At 42.0% G+C, this 23408-nt stretch overlaps 2 protein-coding genes across 2 annotated transcripts in view; one reads left to right on the forward strand and one right to left on the reverse strand.

Moving 5' to 3' along the window:
• The window catches only part of retreg3 (reticulophagy regulator family member 3), a 29368-nt gene extending 17105 nt beyond the window's left edge, over positions 1 to 12263 (reverse strand). The window contains exons 1-2 of the mRNA XM_056287784.1: positions 12194 to 12263; positions 11663 to 11938 (exon numbers count right to left, since the gene is read on the reverse strand). Of these exons, the coding sequence (XP_056143759.1) occupies positions 11663 to 11910 (248 nt within the window). The 5' untranslated portion in view covers positions 11911 to 11938; positions 12194 to 12263. The remainder of the gene's footprint in view (positions 1 to 11662; positions 11939 to 12193) is intronic.
• Positions 12264 to 12468: 205 nt separating this feature from the next.
• tubg1 (tubulin, gamma 1) overlaps positions 12469 to 23408 on the forward strand; it is a 12267-nt gene continuing 1327 nt past the window's right edge. Inside the window, exons 1-11 of the mRNA XM_056287785.1 lie at positions 12469 to 12751; positions 13295 to 13407; positions 13817 to 13984; positions 14088 to 14156; positions 15958 to 16037; positions 16284 to 16410; positions 18200 to 18286; positions 18685 to 18834; positions 20765 to 20917; positions 21078 to 21239; positions 23086 to 23408. The exon at positions 23086 to 23408 is cut by the window's right edge and continues 1327 nt beyond it. Coding sequence (XP_056143760.1) covers positions 12703 to 12751; positions 13295 to 13407; positions 13817 to 13984; positions 14088 to 14156; positions 15958 to 16037; positions 16284 to 16410; positions 18200 to 18286; positions 18685 to 18834; positions 20765 to 20917; positions 21078 to 21239; positions 23086 to 23283 — 1356 coding nt within the window. The 5' untranslated portion in view covers positions 12469 to 12702 and the 3' untranslated portion in view covers positions 23284 to 23408. The remainder of the gene's footprint in view (positions 12752 to 13294; positions 13408 to 13816; positions 13985 to 14087; positions 14157 to 15957; positions 16038 to 16283; positions 16411 to 18199; positions 18287 to 18684; positions 18835 to 20764; positions 20918 to 21077; positions 21240 to 23085) is intronic.

Raw genomic sequence — 23408 nt, forward strand, 5'->3', positions numbered from 1 at the left:
TTCAACGGCCAGGATGGAATGCGCATTGTTCCTCCTGGATCTGAAGTTTGACAATCAGTCAGAGCCTCCTTTCAAGCACCCTAGAGTTGACTTTTCCAGGGAGGCTGCGCAATGTGATGCCCCGATAATTGGAGCACACCCTCCGGTCCCCCTTTTTGAATATGGGAACCACCACCCTAGTCTGCCACTCCACAGGTACTGTTCCCGACCTCCACGCGACACTGAAGAGGCGTATCAACCAAGACAGCCCAACAATGTCCAGAGCCTTCAGCATCTCAGGGCGAATCTCATCCACACTCAGCGCCTTGCCACTGAGGAGCTTTTTAAGCACCTCAGAGACCTCTGCCAGGGATATGGGTGGGGCTTAAATAATATAAAACAACCCAGATATCCACTCAGTGTCATATAAAGGACAATGAAAACATTTAATTAGGAATGTTTGGAGATATTAAGTAAAACTTCAACAGTTAATACAACTCTTCATCGTCCCTACATCTCTTGAAAATCAGACCTTTGTACTTCTTCTTGAACTGCGTAATGTTTGTACTTTGTTTGAGTTCTATGCTCAAACTGTTCCACAATTCTACCCCACAGATTGAAATGCCCATGCTCTTCAAAGTTGTTCGAACACATAATTTCTTGAAGTTAAATTTCCCTCTCAAATTACACTCACCGGCCACTTTATTAGGCACACCTGTCCAACTGCTCGTTAACGCAAATTTCTAATCAGCCAATCACATGGCAGCAACTCAACGCATTTAGGCATGTAGACATGGTCAAGACGATCTGCTGCAGTTCAAACCGAGCATCAGAATGGGGAAGAAAGGTGATTTAAGTGACTTTGAACGTGGCATGGTTGTTGGTGCCAGACGGGCTGGTCTGAGTATTTCAGAAACTGCTGATCTACTGGGATTTTCACGCACAACCATCTCTAGGGTTTACAGAGAATGGTCCGAAAAGAGAAAATATCCAGTGAGCGGCAGTTCTGTGGGCGAAAATGCCTTGTTGATGCCAGAGGTCAGAGGAGAATGGCCAGACTGGTTCGAGCTGATAGAAAGGCAACAGTAACTCAAATAACCACTCATTACAACCGAGGTATGCAGAAGAGCATCTCTGAACGCACAACACGTCGAACCTTGAGGCAGATGGGCTACAGCAGCAGAAGACCACACCGGGTGCCACTCCTGTCAGCTAAGAACAGGAAACTGAGGCTACAATTCGCACAGGCTCACCAAAATTGGACAATAGAAGATTGGAAAAACGTTGCCTGGTCTGATGAGTCTCGATTTCTGCTGCGACATTCGGATGGTAGGGTCAGAATTTGGCGTCAACAACATGAAAGCATGGATCCATCCTGCCTTGTATCAACGGTTCAGGCTGGTGGTGGTGGTGTAATGGTGTGGGGGATATTTACTTGGCACACTTTGGGCCCCTTAGTACCAATTGAGCATCGTGTCAACGCCACAGCCTACCTGAGTATTGTTGCTGACCATGTCCATCCCTTTATGACCACAGTGTTCCCATCTTCTGATGGCTACTTCCAGCAGGATAACACGCCATGTCATAAAGCTCGAATCATCTCAGACTGGTTTCTTGAGCATGACAATGAGTTCACTGTACTCAAATGGCCTCCACAGTCACCAGATCTCAATCCAATAGAGCAACTTTGGGATGTGGTGGACCGGGAGATTCGCATCATGGATGTGCAGCCGACAAATATGCAGCAACTGCGTGATGCTATCATGTCAATATGGACCAAACTCTCTGAGGAATGTTTCCAGTACCTTGTTGAATGGTTCTGTGCTTTATGAATTCTTTGTAGAGCTTGTTTTTTTTTTTTTTTTAATGATTTTTTTTTTTTTTTTAATGACAAGCACTACATAGCCCCTTTGTGATCCATGGCCTATCTTTATATTTCCGTTTACTGTTGAATTGTTTTATTGGGCAATGTTGTCATATAAGGATTGAAATATGTTTAGGAAGGGTCCGCGGTGGCGTAGCGGTCTAAGCATCGGCTTGGTGTCGATGCAGTTGCCCACTGGGGACTGGGGTTCGCGCCCCGGTCTCGTCAGATCCGACTATGGCCGGACTCGATGAAGCAGCAATCATTGGCAACGCTGTCTTCGGGAGGGGGGAGGAGTCGGCTTGTGTTCGTCATGTGAATGCGTCTCTGTGTGTGTCGGAAGAAACAGTGGTTCGGCTTGGATTCGCCTTGTCACGAAAGTGGGGAGGCGTCTCCTTCGAGACTGCCGGCCGGAGAGATGCAGTTGGCGAACGCATGCAATACGAGGGTGGGTGTTTGAATTAAAATAGGGATCAATTGGCCACTAAAATTGGGAGAAAAAAGGGAAAAATCAGAAATAAATTAAAAAAAAAGAAAAAAGAAATATGTTTAGGAATGAATCGTTAGCTTTATCAGTGTCTTTTTCTGTGTATACTATATTCCAGCTATATCTTAGTAATTCCTCTTTAAAAGCATTCATGGATTCCTCTGTTCTTACTCTTATATAGTTAATGTTGTTGGTAATTTTTTTCTTCCTGAAATTGCAGTCATAGACAATTAAAACTGGTAGATAGATGGTCACTGATGTCATTTATTAAAAGCCCGCTCTCTGTGTTGCCATAAAGTTTGTGAATATATTGTCTATTAAGGTGTCACAGTGTGGTGCGATTCTGCTAAAATAATGATTCTTTAAAGCCACCTTCTTGATATGAAATGTTAGCTAAATTAGTGAGCATTAGCTAACTTCATGGCACTTGTCCAACAAGGTTAACACTGGTGGAAAGTAGCCAAGTACATTTATTCAACAATTGTACTTAAGTACAAATTTGAGGCACTTGTACTTATCTTGTGTATTTCTATTTTCTGCTTATTTATACTTCTACTCACTACATCTCAGAGGCAAATATTGTACTTTTTACTCCACTACATTTATGTGACAGCTTTGGTTACTAGTTAATTTGCAGATTCAGATTAACAATACAAAATATAATCAATAAATAAATGATGATGTTACTATATGAATAAGGCTTTATTGATCCCCTGGGGGAAATTCACAAGCTACCCAGCAGTATGTAAAGTAATATAAATTAATTATAATTAGCTCCACATTTATCAGCTGCAACATTAAAGTGATGAACACATTAATACATCAATAATTATAATCCAATAATATATTATTCTGAAATAGGCCATTCTGCATAATGAGCAATTTTACTTTGTTAACTTTTGTTGCTAATAAAGTAACATTTTCAACACAGGACCTTTACTTGTAACAGAGTATTTTTACAGTGTGGTACTACTACTTTTACTTAAGAAAAAGTTTTGAGGACTTCTTCCATCACTGTCAGTTACAATGTACCCTGTAATTTACTTTCCAGAATGAGAGAGCTTAAGGAGGAAGGCGCTATACATATAACTCAGCTAGATTCAGGAATGAGATGTAAATGGAAATAGGTATGGCTTAAAGTGGAGGTGAAGATTGAGTTGAAGGGAGTCCAGCACACATTGACCCTTTCTCAGTATTTTAAGAAAGTAGACACATTGGTACTTAACTGTAGTTAGACACTGTGGTTAAAATAACCAAAATTTAGTAACACTTGTGTTTATTCAAACAAGATTTCTATTTGTATTCTACTCTCAAAACGCTCCAAAAGGCGTTGTTTGCGTTTTGTATCTTGTAAACTTTTTCGCTACTCTAGTTTGCAGGTCTGATTTAAGTCAATTCAAGACACCATTCAACGTTATAGCTATTTCTGAGACCTGGCTCAGCTCCAAGAATGCTGTGGACTTGAAGTTGAATGGATACAAACTGACTTATATGAATAGGGGGATCAAAAGAGAAGGGGGTGTGGCTCTGTACATGGAAACAATCTTTGATTATAAAGGTAGTGGAAAGTATGGCAACTACCACTGTTGATGTGCTGGGATGTATTACTATTGAAATCTTTATGGAAAAAAGTAAAATGTACTTGTTAGCTGTGTATATTGTGCACCTGGATTCAACACTGAAATATTTAAAGATAGTGTTTTTATCCATGCTCAATAATCCAGGTAAGGAAATCACAGAAAGTTGAATCAGTTAATCTGGACACAATGTTTAGTGGGAGAAATGTCTCATCACTCATCCAAGTGACCTCTTCAGTCTCAACTGACTGCAGACATCCACCAACCTTATAAACAGTACAGCTGCATAACGACCGAAACCAATGATTGGTTTCATATGCAAATGATAGGGAGGAATGATGGTTTGAACGGGGAGTCAAAGAGGCCATCTATTTTAAAAGGAAATGACCATCCCTGAACCGAGGAGGGGGGCTAAGAGTACATCTATTGCCATCTTACAATGCTGTGATTGCAACTATTCCCCAATCCTCTGTGTATAGTTACAAATGGCCATTTTAACTCTACTTAATGGTAAAGCCAATTTACATATAAAACCAATCGTTGGTTTCAGTCATTATGCACCTGTGCTTTTTATAAGGTTGGGGGATACCTGCAGTCAAGTGAGACTGAAGAGGTCACTTGAATGAGTGACGAAACATTTCTTCCACTAAATGTTAGGTCCAGATGAACTGATTCAACTTTCTGGGATTTAAGAATAGTATGGAGGGAATGTTTGCAGAGACAAATCAGAAGGTTATATTCATTTGTGGGGATTTCAATTTAAAGACCTCTTAAATCGAAATCAGCACACAATGACTGACGAATTTACTGATACAATGAGTCTATTTCCTGTGACCAAGAGACCAGAAAGACTAACATCACACTGTGCCACTATAACAGATAAAATGTTTGCAAATGTTATGGAAGACAATACAGTGATCAGGCTATTAGTGAATGACATCAGTGACCACTTGCCGGTTTTTGTTATTGATGACCGTGATTGTGGGAAGGACGGGAATGCCAACAGAGTTAAATATAGGCAAATGAAAGCCATGGCTGGCTTTAGAGATTAATTGTTGGCACAAACCCGGGAAGGAGTATATGAGGAGGAGGATGTAGCCAAAGCATATGAAACTTTTCTAAATGCATTCAAATCATTATATAATAAGAACTGTCCGATAAAAAAATACAACACAAAACAAAATTATAAAGATAGGCCATAGATCACCAAGGGACTACAAAATGACTGTAAAAAAATTATCTATATAGAGAATTCATAAAATATAGAACTACAGAGCAGAACATAAATATAAAACATATAAAAATAAGTTAACTAATATTATGAGGATATGCAAGAAGGAACATAATAATAATAGAGTAAAGAATAAAAAAACAAACATCAAGGGCATATGGAGTGTGCTAAATGGCATTAGAATGGATCAGCAAATACAAACTACCCTCGGGATTTTATTGACAACGATAAGACTTTAAACAATATCAATGATGTGGTTAATGGGTTTTAACAACTTTTTTGTTAAGTGTGGGATCAAAATTGGCAGACGAGATCAATGACTCACAGCCAAACGAGGAGGGGGCTGTTGATGATTATGGGGATAGAAATCCAAGCTCAATTTTTCTGAGAGCAGCAGAAGAAAATTAAATTATCAATACTGTTAGTAAGTGTAACAATAAAACATCTACTGACTGTAACAAAATTGACATGACATTATTCGAGAAAGTCATAAACGGTTTGTTAAACCTCTGACTTACATCTGTAATCTGTCCTTCCAAATGGGTACATTTCCATGTAAAATGAAAATTGTTAAAGTTATTAAAATGAAAATGATCAAAGTTATCCCATCGTATAAAGCTATAATCATCATTTTACCAATTACAGGCCTGTGTCTCTACTTTTCCAGTTCTCTAAGGTATTAGGCAATGTCATTGAGAAGCATAACTTGTTGACAAGACAGTATGGATTTAGAACAAACATCTATGGCACTAACAGAGTTAATAGAAGAAATATCTAGTTGTATAGACAAAAAGAAGTATGCTGTGGGAGTGTTTATTTATTTTAAAAAAGCATTTGATATTACTTATGAAATATTACTCAATAAAACGGAAAGGTAGGGTATCAGAGGGGTTTGTGTTGAATTGGTTGAAAAGCTATTTAAGAAACAGGCAACAATTTGTACAAATAGGTGACTAAATCAACATTCAAGGATATTACTTGTGGAGTTCCACGGGGGTCAGTATTAGGCCCAAAATTGTTTATTTTTTACGTAAATGGGACAGCGGGATGATTGGCTGGGTACAATCGGGGAGAAAAAGGGTTAAAAAAAGGAAAAAGATTTCCCCAGTTGTGCGCGCAGGCAGAGGAAGCAAACAAAGTAGCTCTTCCTGAAAGGTCTCCCCATGAAAAAAATTTTGCAAACAGACAGCTGTTACGAATCGGTTCGGTTACAGGACAAGTCTATGGCTAGTGATATGGCTTCTGCTTTCTTCAAATCGGTGAGTAGATTTGTCTGTGAATGTTCTCATTCATCCAGGTCATAGTTATTCAAAGGAATTGAATCAAGTGCAACTGGACTTGGTTATATATCCGTGAAGACGTTTCACCTCTCATCAAAGAGGCTTCATCAGTTCGTGCCTTTCTGACTAGACCAAGCTAGTCTAGCTTGGTCTAGTCTAGTTGCACTTGATTCCATTCCTTCGGTGAGTAGATTGAAAAAAAAAAAATTCTTCCGCTAAAAGTTCTGCTCTTCTTGTCGCCGTGTTAGCCAACAATGGCACCTGCTTTAATCGCTCCACAACTGTTTTATTGTTTTCTCATCTTGACTTAAAACTTCACCAATCACATCAATTGCATACGTTGTAATCAACTCAGCATCAGCGAATGGCTTTTTAGCTTTAGCAAGGTTCAATGAAACATGCAATGATGCAGCTGTTGCGCTCTCTGTTGTGCCAATGTTGATTTACAGATAGTAGAAATGGAGTGCTTGTATGATGTTGTCATATTTGCTATTTTTTTTTTATTTGCGGCGATCTGATTTTGTAGGGTAGTTTAATGAGTCAATCAAAGACAGGTGGAAAGAGCATTAACAGGACATTTTAAACCAGGACTCTAGCCCTGAGATGGATGCCCTCCACCAACTCCCGCAACAACCCAAAGAACAGGACATGGCAGCACCACCTAGTATAACAGAAGTCCAGGATGCCATCAGGAAGATGAAAATAACAAGGCTGCTGGTCCTGATGGAATACTGGCAGAAGTACTGAGGGCAGGTAGACCTACACTCCTCAGACATATCCATGCCCTGCTACTTAAAATATGGGAAAAAGAGGACATCTCTGTCTTTAAGAAAGGGGACACAGCTGAGTGCAGAAACTACCGTGGCATTTCCTTCCTTTCTACTACAGGGAAAGCCCTTGCTAGGGTCTTGGTCACCAGACCACTCCCAATATCGGAGGAAATTCTGCCAGAATCCCAGAGCAGTTTTCGTCCTAAGAGAGGGACCATGGACATGATTTTTACTGCTCGCCAACTCCAAGAAAAAGCCCAGGAACAGAATCAACCATTATATATGGCCTTCATAGACTTAACCAAAGCTTTTGATTAGGTAAACCGCCAGGCCCTCTGGCTTGTTCTGTCAAAAATAGGCTGCCCTGACAAATACATATATCAGAGTACTATGACTACTACATGATAATATGTCAGCTAGAGTACTCAGCAGTTATGGAGATGAGACAGAGTCCTTCAAGGGCCACACAGGAGTTAAACAAGGCTGTGTCATTACCCCAACCCTGTTCTCTGTCTTCATTGCCACCATCCTCCCACCTCACGGGTCCCAATCTGCCTCAGGGAGCCAAAATCCTGTACAGGACTGATGGGGATCTTATGAATATTAACAGATTCAGGGCTAAAAGGTAAAACCACCACCACATCCATCATAGAGCTGCAGTATGCCAATGACAATGCCTTACTCTCCCTCGTAGAAGAGAAACTACAAAGCATACTGGATGCCTTTGCAAAGGTATAGATACTGGCCATTAACATAAAAAAACCCATATCCTCTACCAACCCCTACCCAACAGAAATATGCTTGCTCTGCCTCCATCTATCTCTGCTGACATCAGACTCGAAAACATGCAACAGTTCCCATATCTTGGCAGCATTCTCTCCTCCAAAGCCAATGTTGACATTAAAATACACCCTTGTCTCAGTTGTGCCAACTGGGCCCTGTCAAGATTGAGTAAAAGGGTTTTTGAAAACTGCAACCATCAGACCAGAACAAAAATTCTGGTGTACAAAGTGGCAGTGCTGCCCACCCTACTGTATGGGTCAGAAACCTGGACCACATATAGCAGGCACCTGAAGCCACTCGAGGAATACCAACAGCGAGGCCTCAGGAAAATCCTTAAAATCAGCTGGGAGGATAAGCGCAACAACTTCAGCATCCTCAAGGAGACCAACATGCCTACTAAAACTACCACCATCGCACAACAACAGCTGAGATGGACAGGCTATGTCCTCCGCATGTTTGACTCTCATCTCCTGAAACAAGTCCTTTATTCTCGGGTTGTGACAGGATGCCATGCCCCAGGAGGACAAAAGTGATATAAACATAACATCAAGGCCTACATCAAAAGGTCTGACATCAGCCTCAACACCTGGGAACAAGCAGCAAAATACAGGGAGGTCTGGAGACTGGCTATCCGTGAGGGTGCTGGGTGCTACAACCATGACCTCCACTGTACTGCTGAAAACAAGTGCAGACTCAGAAAGGAGGGAGTTACCAGAAAGGCCCAAATCACATCCTCAACCACTCCTTCACATCCTTGCCCATTGCTCAGCCTCCCTGGGAAAGTCTACTCTAGGGTGCTTGAAAGGAGGCTCCGACTGACTTTCAAACCTTAGATCCAGGAAGAACAATGCGGATTCCGTCCTGGCCGTGGAACAACGGACCAACTCTTTATCTTTGCGGAAGTGCTGAGGGAGGCATGGGCTACATGTGTTTTGTAGACTTGGAGAAGGATGACTATGTAGGCCCGGGCACTCTGTGGGGGGCGCTGCGGGAGTATGGAATACCGGAGCAGTTGCTACAAGCAATCCAGTCCTTGTATAACCAAAGTGAGAGCTGTGTCCGCATTCTCGGCACAAAGTCAAACACGTTTTCGGTGGATGTCGGACTCTGCAAAGGTTGTCCCTCGTCTCTGATTCTGTTTGAGATATTCATGGACAGTATCTCAAGGCACAGCTAAGGTGAGGAGTGTGTCCGTTTTGGTAACCTCAGAATTGCATCTCTGCTCTTCGCAGATGATGTGATTTTGTTGGCTTCATCAGAATGTGACCTCCAGTGTGCACTGGAGCAGTTTGCAGCCGAGTGCGAAATGGCTGGGATGAAAGTCAGCACCTCCAAGTCTGAGGCCATGGTTCTCTACCGGAATATGGTGGATTATTCCCTCTGGGTTGGGGATGAGTTGTTGCCTCAAGTGAACGAGTTCAAGTATCTCGGGGTATTGTTCACGAGTGAGGGTAGGATGGAGCATGAGATCGACAGGTGGACTGGTGCAGCATCAGCAGTAATGCGGATGTTGTACCGGACCGTTGTGGTGAAGAGGGCACTGAGCTGGAAGGCAAAGCTCTCAATTTACCAGTCAATCTTCGTTCCAACCCTCACCTATGGTCATGAGGTTTGGGTAGCGACCAAAAGGGTGAGATCGCAGATACAAGCGGCTGAAATGAGTTTCCTCTGTAGGGCGTCTGGGCTCAGCCTTAGAGATAGGGTGAAGAGCTCGGACATCCAGAGGGAGCTTTGAGTAGAGCCGCTGTTCCTTCATGTCAAAAGGAGCCAGTTGAGGTGGTTCGGCCATCTGATTGGGATGCCTCCTGGGCGCCTTCCTTTGGAGGTTTTCCAGGCATGTCCAACTGGTAGGAGACCCCGCGGTAGACCCAGAACTTTCTGGAGGGACTACATGTCCAATCTGGCCTGGGAACACCTTGGGGTCCCCAGGAAGAGCTAGAGGGCGTTACTGGGGACAGGGACATCTGGAGTGCCCTACTTAGCTTGCTGCCACCGTGACCCGACCCCAGAGAAGCGGCTGATGATGAGATGAGATGAGATGAGATGAGATGACAACGGATCTCAGTCCAAGCTCGGTTGTTGCACAGTCCTAATATGAAGGTGAAAGCTGCTAATGTGAATTCAAGTACAGTGCAGTTCAAGTATAGTTTTCTAATGTATGTTTATTATAATTTTATTTATTTGAGAACAATTATTTTGATTTACTTTTAAGTAAATTTTACTTTTTTATTAGTTGGTTGCAGCCGGTTGCAGCAGTATTGACACACTTTTTGTCATCTTTCGTTTCTTTCTGCCCCGCTATACCAAAAACATACTGAACCATGACTTCAAAACCTAAAAATGTCCAAAATGAACTAAAAATGCTTTTCAGTTAAATGTTACCATTTTGACAGAGGCACAATGAAATTAATAAGTCTGTCTCCCATTCAGCAACAATGGAGCAGTTGTGAGCTGTATATTTTTATATCTTGATGACACCAATGATCACAGGCATGGTGCTCTGATTTCTTTGCTCTAGGAGAGAGATGTTCTTGTTCACAAATAGGTTCTGCACTGCCTTAGGCCTTACAAATCATGTAGGCTTTAAATAAATTCCTGAATCAAGTGCTGTTCCACTTTAAGGTCAAAAGGCTTCTCAATTTCCCCAATTTAACAGGATTCCCCAATTAATCTGCAAATAAAGATTTGCCGTGAAAAAGAATGTCAGCAAAAAATGCCTTATACAGTAGTACTGGAATGGTAATATAAGTTAACAGTTACTGTGAGACAGAAAAATATGTAAGCAATAATATAGAAGTCTCAGAAGATATGAGGTCATGTGCTCAAAATGGATTGTACTTTGAAAGTAAAAAAAACAAAAACAAAAAAAAAACAAGATAAGGGATTTTCTGTTGTGTAGCTAATGGAAAGCCCGTTATCTCAGGCAGGCTGCCCCTACCCCCATCCCATATTACACATGATTTACAATTTTCAGTCATTCCATATCCAAGTCTGGGTTACCCTGAATAACTCTTGGCTGAAATTAGCCTGTGCCACTGAAGCACAAGTGTGTGTGTGTGTGGGGGGGGGGGGTGAGTAGTGTCTGATCAAATAAAGGCAGAGCCTGAACTAAAGGAAACTGGTCTGGCCCTCAGGTCAACATTTCATGTAACAGTAACATCAAAAGTGGCCTATTTGAGCTTAATCTCTATTTAACAGTACAGTATATGGCCCACACTTTGAATTACTTGTTCATCTACCTCATGTTCACATGGGACCTTATTGTTTGCACGGCATAATACAGTTAAGGGCTTGCTTATCTAATATGATGGCAACATTGCTAACATGATGCACACTGGACAGGATTGCAGCTCAGGGATTTGTAGTTACATTATACAGAATAAATTAAATCTCAGTGTGGTGCAGCGATCTAAATGATCCCGCAGAGTTAAGTGTTTTAATCTTGCTAAAAGTCCCTTCCACTTTTACAAGTTTATAAATAGCAATAGTGGCGTGCCATCTGTCTCGTCTTGAACTGACAGGTAAGACGTTTGCATTGTGCAAACGCATCAGTCGCTTGGCAGCCACAATAGCTTTCGCATAAGGGCCGACGAACATCATTAGTAATGTCTGAAAACTAGACCGCCTTGACAGTGTGGAGTGAAACATCCCATACATTTATAAACTTGATTTACAGTCGGCTGAAACTTACCAAAACACAACGTTTACCACGGTGTAAAGAAGCACACACTGAAAGGGTCTCTCCAACAACAAGACGGACTGTAGGTAGGTCAGAACGGGCTCGTACGGTCCTAACCTAGCTTGAAGTTCAGCTTTGACGGCCCGCACCTGTCCGTCCCTCTCGCTGGAGCACGGCCGACTTCGCAAAGCGACACTGGACGACTGCTGAATACATGAGTCCTCTGTGTTTGGGTCTGCCACTGCCCCGGAGTGCGCCATCGTAGCGTCTAGCGTCGACAGAACGATCCTGTGAAATTAAGATTTTTACAGAAACAGGTCACCTGCTTTGTGAAGGGCAAGGCAGCGGAACAGAACAGCTGAGCCGCGCTAACAAATCGGCTAACGTTAGCAAACGTGTAGTAAAGACTGAACGCTGAACTGGCGCCGCTACTTTGGCATAGTCCTAACGCTAGCGTCTGACATCGACTGACTGGCGTTAGTATTGACGTCAATATTACCGCAGCAAGTGACGAAACTGTTCGGTGGCATCCGTGACACTTACTATTTTGGCATTTTCATAGAAATGTACCTCTCTCTTAAACTATAGACAATATGGCGTAACCTGTTTTTCTTGCGCTTATACACTGTAGGTTGCCAACAAACACACGTGAGACCTTGGTCCTCCAATCAGAGTCCACATACCCTCTTCTGTCTGCACCGGCCAATGGATCAGTTCCGGGATGTATGTGTCCGGAAACGCATACGAAGCACACTGTCTGTTTAATTACCGCATTATTGCTGTATGCCATAAAACCGCAGTGTAGAGCATCGCAGGACCAATCAATTCCATCTGTCTCACAAATGACTGCCGTGGGTTTCATATGTAATCGACCACAGTGTCATAGGTTAACCCTTTCTAAACGGCCGCCGCTTGAACGTGCTGGAACGCACCCTCCGTTACCAAGCCGGAAGGAAGGAAGGAGCGAGTTGCGGCAGATTGTCAAGTCTGTTTATTTTCTAGCGGTTTTAGCCAGCTAGCTAGCTAACGGCGGGCCTATTGGAAAAGGGAACATGCCGCGGGAAATCATAACGCTTCAACTGGGACAATGTGGAAATCAAAGTATGTTTGAATGACACTCATTTGACTAGCGAATTAAGCCCGTAAACTAGCTTTCCGGCGGCTTGTGTATATTGTAATTTAGGAGAAAGAAAAGGGTCTGTCTCGCAAATTGCTAATTGATGTTTGCAGTTATACTTAGCACTAGCTAGCTAGTATTTGAACTGTCCTTTTGTTTCGGATACCCAATGTTATAGCTTGCTAAATGTCTCAACATGGAACAGTATGACAGTGCTGAAACCTCACTATGATCGGTTTTTGAAATTGTGATTCCTGCCTGGATTTTGGTTTCAATTGATTGCCAATATAAGTCACAGTCTCATTGAAATCAACGTTTATCGGCAGCTAAATGTTTATTATTGATTTACCTGATCAGCCACTGAGAGCAGTTAGCCTAGCTCCATATGCGACCCCATCTGTTAGTTTCTCTCTGTCACTCTGATAGCAGTAGTTGGGGTCACATATGGGTCTAGAGTTAGCCTAGGTCACGTTAGCCAACGCTGAAAAGGAATCGTAACGTGGGTTTGTTTACTCTACATGTTGCAGTTGGTTTTGAGTTTTGGAAGCAGCTCTGTGCAGAGCATGGCATAAGTCCGGAGGGGATCGTGGAGGAGTTTGCTACTGAGGGGACTGACAGAAAGGATGTATTTTTCTACCAGGTAACCGTAACACGATAATTTTTTTTCAGGTCATCTGGTTTATTCGTTCGTTTATTCGTTCCGCACTATTCTCTTGAATGTCACGTCTTGGCTACCGAAAGGTCTAAGGCTAAGCAACTTAACATTGACAAGGCATTTCTTTCAGAAGTGTGTAGAAGAGAAAACCATTTTAAACAAGCCTACCTGTTTTGATTACTAGGTATATGCAACATCTAGCGAAAGCATTAATGATGCACACAAACGGGCGTAAAGTGCAATGCTTTTGTATTCCACTAGATGTTACCACTAGATTGTAACAGCATACACTGAAGTAGTAGCAACGTGGACAATGTAAATCACAAAGGGATTGGCTTAATGCACTTTCGTTATTTTTTACTTATATTTTAACCACGGATGTAATAATTCACAGGCTGATGACGAGCATTATATCCCCCGTGCTGTTCTTCTGGATCTGGAGCCCAGGGTAATCCATTCCATCCTCAATTCCCCTTACGCCAACCTGTACAACCCAGAGAATATTTACCTGTCTGAGCATGGTGGTGGTGCGGGGAACAACTGGGCCAGTGGCTTCTCACAGGTGAGAACAGAGAATGATTTGTTACAGATAAGCATTCGCCATCTATCCTGAATAATGAAAACATGCTGGTGGGGTTGTTGTTGTTGTTTTGTTGTTTTTTCAGGGTGAGAAAATCCACGAAGACATCTTTGATATCATTGACCGGGAGGCCGATGGAAGCGACAGTTTGGAGGCAAGCCCAGTTTCTCAAATGTTCACTATGCATAGCTTGCCTATAATTTTTTTTTTTGTGTGTTGAAGAATGGGGATAGGTCAATCAGTCAGTTAGTGAGGCTGAATTTATAGTATATTTCTTACATAAAAATGCAATCCCATGCACTTAACATGAGAACAGTTGAAAAGTACAATACAAAGCTACAAAGAATTCAAATGTAGTGCAGAAGATACTCATACAGTATCCACATTTATGCAAAAAAGCTAAAAAAAAATTGTGTGTGTGTATATATAAATGATGTAGAGTGTAAATAGAAACCCTGGTAATGATAAGTATCAAATACGTGTGTGTGTGTGTGTGTGGGTGTGGGTGTGTGTGCGTGCGCTGTTTGGGCAGGATACAGACTCAGATGAGAGAAAGGAGAGGTGGATCAGGGTTGGTTGACCTTGGTTTAATACAAACCCTGGTGCTGCTAAGGGAGGAATGAATGGCTTGTGTGTGTGTGTGTGTGTGTGTGTCTGTGTGTGTGTGTCTGTGTGTTAGTGATTAATGATGGGGTTGGGATAATGTTAGAAAAAGTAAATGAGGGAAAGATTAATTAATGAATACTAACAACAATAACAAGAACCAATAAAAAGGAGCAAAATAAACATGGTCACTGAGTGAAGGCATGGCTGAAAGGATGGGTAGACGATATGGGGTCAGGGTTCTCAAAGCTGGGCTAAATTGCAGTCAGAAATGAATGTTTGATTTTAGTTTGTGTGTGGTAATATTTTGGTACAGTCAGCTGACCATCAAATGATATCGCCTAAGAAGCGTTGGTGTGCCGATTTGTTCCCACAGTGAGGGGGGAACTGTTACTGTGCTAGAGAGCAGGAGGAGAAATCTGCTGCTCTGTGCAAAGGAATATCAGCAGGAGTTTGGATGGGCTCCATGACCTCCTCCTCTTCTGTTCACACATTGACCGGCTCTCACACATAAGGAGACCCTTTTGAATGGGAAATGTGGAAAGGATCAGATTTTTTTTTCTCTCCTTCTTGATTAGCCCCATATGTGACTGCCACACAAAATGAGTTGATCTGTTGGAGACTTCTTTTTCTTTTCAGGTTTCAACCCCTGCCATTCTGCTGTGGTAGAAAAACAGGTTTTCTTTTTAAGCACAGAATGAGCGGCTTGATAGAAAGTACGTGTAAATTGGGCGACCACACGTGTCATCTTAAACCAGCAAAGTCTCAGTCGGCCTCAGTATTATTTCTAGGCTCTTTTTTTAAACATTCTTCAACTGCCAGCCTCCCATAAAACAACACTTATATTTCCCCTTGGAGGTCTGCAATTTCTGCTACTCATTCACATTATGACCCTACATTATTATTTAGTGTGTGCGTGTGTGTTGGAGTGGAAGGTAGGCCCAATTTTCGTGTGTGTGTGTGTGCGCGCGCATGCACATGCACACATTGGCAGGGTGTGGTGTGTAGGTTGTCGGGTGATAATAGCTGGGCGAGTCTAGAAGGCAGGTATTACAGGGCTGTCTAGGGGGAGAGGGAGCCCATTTTTTGAGGTGGGGCTGCACTCCCATTTATATAACTGTGGGGAGAGGCAGTTGCTCACCCACACACATTCAGACATTTGCAGGGGTACAGGACAGGATAGGCTGAACACTTACGTGGCACATTGCTGAGAATTTGCCTTGAACTGCAAGCTATGAGGATCCGAGGGTCTAAGGATAGGATGTTGTGTTGCTGTAAAGCCTGAGGCAAATTTGTGATATTGGGCTATACAATGAAATTGACTTGACTTGAGCCATTCCTCTTTCTTATAGGGGTTCGTCTTGTGTCACTCCATTGCTGGGGGTACGGGTTCTGGGCTGGGTTCCTACCTGTTGGAGAAACTCAATGACAGGTCAACACACACACACACACACACACACACACACACACACACACACACACACACACACACACACACACATCTAAACAAAGGTATCTCTTTTCGTTTGACTAGTAATGATCACAGATTGATGACAAACCTCAAATCATCTCTCAATTTTTCCTCCGCTGTTCCATTTGATTAATGCATTTTTGACCTACAGTTTTGTACAATTATTTGGAGTTTTTCCTCTCTCACCGTAACAATTCCCCTCCCCAGGTACCCAAAGAAGCTGGTGCAGACTTATTCTGTCTTTCCCAACCAGGATGAGATGAGCGATGTAGTCGTCCAGCCTTACAACTCACTGCTTACGCTGAAGAGGCTCACCCAGAATGCAGATTGCGTGGTGAGCAGCACTCAGCATATGGATGTACTTGTACTCTGTCCTTATTGTCTTTTTCTCCGTGATGAGATTAAATACAGACAAGACCCAGAAATTAGTTTCCTTGGAACTCGAAACTGCCAATAAAATGACGCTCTAATTAAAGGCTGTTACAGTGGTTTGGCGACAAGTCATAATCTGATGAAACAAAAAAGGAGGGGTTGGTTTTAGGTTGTCAGTGCTGGTTATAACTAAGAATGTAATGGCATGTTTAGATGACAATACGGTTTCCAAATGCCTGTACATACACTTTTATGACACTGGCGTGGTGTTACAAGCAACATCAAAATATTTATTTATTCATTGTAAAATAAGTTTAGGAAAGTGTCATCTGCAATTTGAGGGAGTGCTTTGAAAAGGAAGGCAATCATTTTTTGCTGGGGTGTGAAATCTTGATGTTGGTGTGTGTGTGTGTGTGTATGTGTGTGTGTGTGTGTGTGTGTGTGTGTGTTTTTCATCCCAATTGTCTCTTAAAAAAAATATCGTCACATTTTATTTCAGTTTCACAATTTATATTTTGACATTCTTGGTTATTGCTTAAAATGGCACCAGGTAACTTTTTTGCTTTAATAGATCACTAAATTCATTTTGGTGGCATGGTGCAATTGCTGTGGAAGAAGACACTGTCACGGTTCAGATCAGTTCCTCAGGAGCCTTGTTTTCGCTGTGCACCCCCCCACTAGGCATGAAACCTCCTGGGAAATATCTGGATTTCTTTATGGCCGTTATTTCCTGTTTCTGAATTTGATAGATAATATCAAAGTATAGCAGTTTTTACTTCACCTCATCTGTGAATATAGCTCCTCTTCTTCCACAATTGTCTTTGGAGCTACGGCTTGCAAATAAATGCACGTGTTGCAACACTACCGCTGAAGGAAAAAAACAAACACCCAAGTTGTCTTTCCGACAGTTATCAAAAAGATGTTGCCGAAAACCAAGAAGTTGCTTGGTGCTGCTTTGAAGTCACTCTGTCCAATTAACCATTTCTTCATCAAGTCAGGTCAAGTCAAGTCAATTTTATTTGTATTGCCCAATATCACAAATTACAAATTTGCCTCAAGGGGCTTTACAGCAACACAACATCCTGTTCTTAGACCCTTGCATTGGATAAGGAAAAACTCCCTAAAAAAAACCTTTAACAGGGGAACTATTCTACAATCTGAGAATAGTTCCTGTAAAAACAATCATTTGTAAATTCTCTGGTATATGTTTATCATATAAGTGATAAATACTAAAGTTCATGATTTCTGTCAGTCTTTTTGGGTAATATTCACTTTTACACTACCTTGCTGCCTTTGTAGCTGGCTAGAGTAACAAACTACAGCATGGGCATTGGGACGTTACAAATGTAGCTTATTAAATTACAGACCTAAATTGATGATTGTATTAAGCTGAGATGCTCTGACAGTCTTATAGTGTTTCCCATCTAATACCTACTTCCTCCAGGGCCTTGGAAGGCCCTCATGTTGATTAAATTAGCCAGAGAGCTAATAAAATCTCCCTAAGAATTGGTCCCCCTGTTATGACTGTACAGTGTGCCTTTTATGATCAGGCCTCCTAACAACAGCACACTGTTTTCTCTTCTTAAGAGGTTCTCTGACTCTTCCGTGACTCCAGGGCCCTCTACTTTCTTTAACAATACAGCAGCATGCTGCCTTTCACCCTAGAGTAGTGCTGGAGAGAAACTTGCCTTCCCATCCCCTCTCCACTTGCTTGATATTTACCTCTTGTCTCTTTGGATGTTGTATCTCAGGTGGTGTTGGACAACACAGCTTTAAATCGCATCGCCACAGACCGGCTGCACATCCAAAACCCCTCCTTCTCCCAGATCAACCAGCTGGTGAGTGAGTCACAATCATGCTCTCGGTCATGGTGATGACAAGGTTTTTCAACTTGGGACTGGTTTGCAACCTGCATTGTAGCTGACAGAGGCTAATAACTGAGGCAGAACATGAGGGAGGTAGACGAAACGTTACGCTTGTGGCAAAAATTATGGTAGCATTTACAAACTTGTTTGGCAAGTTCCTTGCATGTCAGACTGGATCTTGGCCTCCAAGATGTCAACAGCACATATGTGCTACTTAAAAATGATAGGTGAGATGTGTCTGCTTGGTTGCGTGCAGCCTACGCATAAAAATTTTAGATTTAGGCTACTTCTCTCATAATGTGTTTATATGCACCTCCCATAATTGTTGTTCTGGTCAAGCTTTTGACCTAACTGAAACTTTCTACACACAGGTCTCCACCATCATGTCTGCGAGCACAACCACCCTACGTTACCCAGGGTACATGAACAACGACCTTATTGGTCTGATTGCCTCACTTATTCCAACACCCCGCCTCCACTTCCTTATGACTGGCTACACACCGCTCACCACCGACCAGTCGGTGAGTTGTGTTCATTGGCCATATACAAGGACTTCTCTTCTTTTTAACGAGTGATACAGCAAAAAATTATGTAATTGTCTTGGGTCCAGAATACCTCCTGAAGCTTATCAGCACTACTCTCTTCCACTACTTCCTATCACTTATACCATTTGGGACACAAGCATTTGGGACATGAGAAAAAGGAAAAAGGTTATCTTCTGTGTCTTGATGCATGCTCAACAATCCAGGTAAGAAAATCAAAGAAAGTTGAATCAGCTCATCTGGATACAACGTTTATTGACAGATACGTTTCCTCACTCAGCTAAGTGACATCTTCAGTCTAAACTGACTACATGTCTCCCCACCCCTTATAAACAATACAGTACCATACAGTGCCTAATGACTGAAACCGATTACCAATTTCATATGCAAATATGGGTGTGACCATTGATCATGTGTAATATTCATAGAGATTTGGAGAATAGTTGCAATCACAACATTGTAAGATGGCAACAGATGTGACAGATTTGAACGGGGAGTCAAAGAGGCCATCTATGTTAAGAGGGAATGACCATCCCTGAACGGGGGGGGGGGGGTGTACATCTGTCACCATCTTACAATGCTGTGATTGCAACTATTCCCCAAGCCTCTGTGAATAGTACAAATGGCCATCAAAACTCTAGGTAATGGTCACACCCATATTTGCATATGAAACTGGTCATTGGTTTTGGTCGTTAGGCAATGTATTGTACTGTACTGTTTATAAGGGTGGGGATATCTGCAGTCAGTTTAGACTGAAGATGTCACTTAGTTGAGTGATGAAACGTAGCTGTCAATAAATATATCCAGATGAGCTGATTCAACCTTCTTTGGTTATCTTCTGTGATTCAGCAACAGCAATGAGATGGCAATTTTTGATGACCACATACCAATAGACTTTATTAGAAAGTACAAATGTATAGTGATATCTGTAATTTCTGGTCAGATCATCTCAAATCTGAGAGCCATGTACTTGATCGGGATGTATATAGTTGGCACCTTTCAGATAATCTTTTCTGCATCAGATACACCAGTGAGCAGTGTTTGTCAATATGTGTCCTCTTCTGTGTCCTTTGTTTTCACAGCGGGCATTATACTAACTACATGTATCAAATGTGTTTCATACTCTCAAAAGATAAAAGGATGTTTTCAAGGGGAAAGATATTTGGACTAAATCACCCCCTTGCAGTTCCACAGCCCCCACACACAACTCCACAACTGTTTTATGTTATCAGGCCAAAATCAGTGTCTGAAAGTCCAGTCTGATTCTCTGCTTGTGGAAGATGTGTCAAGGCAAAATTGTTAGTACCAACAAGGTTCAGGCACTTTGTTAGGGAGAAAACTGGAAAAGGGATTCCACTTAGACATTCACTTAATTGAATAACACAGTCCTCACAGGAGCCTGGCAAACATGAATTAAATTCTTCACAGGTAAAAAGTCCATAGCAAACAGCAGCCAGAGTTCCTCAGACACCACGCCAATTAAAGTGTCAGCATTCTCCCTGGCTGTCTCACTCTTCCCACTGGAAAAACAACACACATATATGCAAAATGGTTAATTAGAGACAGGGCTTCCTTGTTACCGAGATAAACCACTCCTAATTCTATGTCTCTAGACGAATCTCTTAACCACCCGCTACACTGCTCCGTCAGATATACAACCTTGATATGTGTAGACTGGGCTGAAGGCATTTGCCCGAATTCATTTTTCAACATATTTTATTATATTTTCAAGTGCATCCTTTTGTGTATGTCTTAATTTTTACATATACACATACGTCAATCTTTCAATACACTCCCTAATTCCTGTTATTTCAGAGACTTAAGACATTTGTGTTGGAAATAGTTGCATTTAATAGCAATGAATACTCCTGCGGTGAAATTTTATATCCTTTTGCCTGGTGTGTTTCAGGTGGCCAGTGTGAGGAAAACCACAGTGCTGGACGTGATGAGAAGGCTTCTGCAACCCAAGAATGTCATGGTGTCCACAGGTAGGGACAGACAAACCAACCACTGCTACATTGCTATTCTCAACATCATCCAGGGAGAAGTGGACCCCACACAGGTACAGTGAGTGTGAGTGTGAGTGTGCGTGCATATACGTCTGTGGCTTCACAAAATTGAGTGTGAAGTTCAAGGATTTAAATATATCCTAATATCCTCAAGAGAGCAGGGCTTTGCATGTGTGGACACTATGTCGACCCAAACTTTTCTGCTGACCATAGGTGCATAAAAGCCTACAAAGGATCCGGGAACGTAAGCTAGCCAATTTCATCCCATGGGGTCCTGCCAGCATCCAGGTGGCCTTGTCCAGGAAGTCCCCTTACCTGCCCTCTGCCCACCGAGTCAGTGGTCTGATGATGGCTAATCACACCAGTATCTCCTCTGTAAGTGCTCCCACATGGGAATGGAAATATCGCAACATGGTCTTTGTCAGTTAACTTCTGTTGTAATTTTTTATTCATTTTTATTTAACCAAGAAAAGACTCAAAAATCTCTTGTACAAGAGCATCCTGGCCAAAATAGGCAGCAGCACAATTAACAGGGTCGCAGACATAAACATGTAACAATTTACAATAAAAGATAAATTACAGAATCATAAAATATCAAAAATATTCATACAATTCATCAACATCATGATTTAGAGGCAGCCAGATGTGCCTGCCTCTAAATCATTATGAAGTATTTTAAATGCATCCAATGAGACCAGCTCCCAAAGTTTCAGGTCATTTTGCAACCGATTCCAAGCAGAGGGAGCAGCAACCTTAAACACCCTTTTCCCCACTTCAGTACAGACTTTAGGGACAGATAGTAAGAATAAGTCCTGGAAACAGAGACAGTGACTTCCCGTGCTTTTCTGAAGGATGTAGATCATTAAATAAGATGGAAGCAAACCAAGAATAGCCTTATAAATAGAAATAGCCAATGGTTAAGTCTACGGGTGGACAAGGCAGAACATCCAACCCAAGCTTACAAGGAACAATTGTGAGTAAGGGCTTTAAAATTTGTAATAAACCTCAGTGCTTCATGGTAGACAGTGTCCTGCGAATATAGGCATTGCAAAGACGCATGCATTCGCTGGAAACTGCCTATAATAATATAATACCCTGTAATATATATGTTCAGGGTAGATTTACTCATAAAATCTGTGATTGTTTTGAGTTAATACTTGAGGCAGGGATGGCTAACCATGTGCCATGGAGAGCCATGTGTATGCAGGTTTTCATTCCAACCCGACTCCACACCAGGGGTCTCATGTATGAATCGTTACTATGGGCAAATTTGTGCGTACACAACATGGGATTTTTTTTAGCCCTGAAGTTTGTCTCAGAGACCAGTGCAGAACCAGGGTAACCCCTGAATTTAGACACCGATTGGCTAACACCATGGTCTTTGCAGGCCTGGGTGACTGCTCGTTGCAAGAGGTAGACAATAGATGTTAGGAGGAAGGAATTACAAATAACCATCATGCTTTTCTGCGGACTGTCAGACAGTCTTGAGGGATAGAAAATTCCATGGGTGTGTACACACAGATTTGCCCATAGTATTGATTGATACATGAGGCCCCAGGTGATTTCCCTGATACATTCTTCCTCTTTGGTTGAAGGGTTGCTAATCAGTGAAATCACCTGGTGTGGAGTCCGGCTGGAATGAAAACCTTCGTACACATGGCTCTCCATGGCACATGGTTAGCCACCGCCGCTTGATGGCATTCATTGTCCTACAGTTGTAGCTTCGGTAATACCACAGCAGTGAAGGATTTCCACACAAAAAAAAAACAGACTCTTGGTTTGTTACTCTGTATGGATTGGGTTGTTAATCTGAGGAGGGTATTAAAATGCAGCTTTTGCTTTCTTTTAATGATGGGCCATCATGAAAGGCAATCTCATGACATCATTAAATTATATTGCCCAAGAAAGGGTTGAAAGAATTTTATGGATAGTATTGTTACCATACCTCACTGAATTCCTTTGCTTAAAAAAAAAAAAAAAAAACTGGATGCTTTTACATAGGTATGGACTACTACTGTCTATAAAGATTTCCCTAACCATTTTAGGCAATGATGTCAGGATTATACTTTAAGGGCTAATGAATCAAAACTAACAGGAGAAAAACACCAGCAGAGTTTTATTAAAGTTGGAATAAAATTTAATTTTGGTGGATTTCTGCCTTTGAAATGATGTAGTCCAGGATCAGCAGCGTTAAGTACGTTGCCTCCTCTCTGTTCCACAGCTGTTTGAAAGGACGTGTCGGCAGTATGACAAACTGCGTAAACGCGAGGCCTTCCTAGAGCAGTTCCGCAAGGAGGACATCTTCAAGGACAACTTCGACGAGCTGGACAACTCTCGTGAAGTGGTCCAGCAACTGATAGATGAGTACAGCGCAGCCACACGACCCGACTACATCTCCTGGGGTACTCAAGAACAGTAACACGACTTGTACAACACAGTCAGCAAAAGTGCCGAGTTATTTACCTCAGTGCTAAGTCTCTTCACTCACCCTAAGACAGTTATCAGAAGGCTTTGCACTTAAGACTTCCCAAACACGTAGGCGTT

The sequence above is a fragment of the Lampris incognitus genome, chromosome 10 (assembly GCF_029633865.1).
Source record: "Lampris incognitus isolate fLamInc1 chromosome 10, fLamInc1.hap2, whole genome shotgun sequence".
NCBI classification, from domain to species: domain Eukaryota; kingdom Metazoa; phylum Chordata; class Actinopteri; order Lampriformes; family Lampridae; genus Lampris; species Lampris incognitus.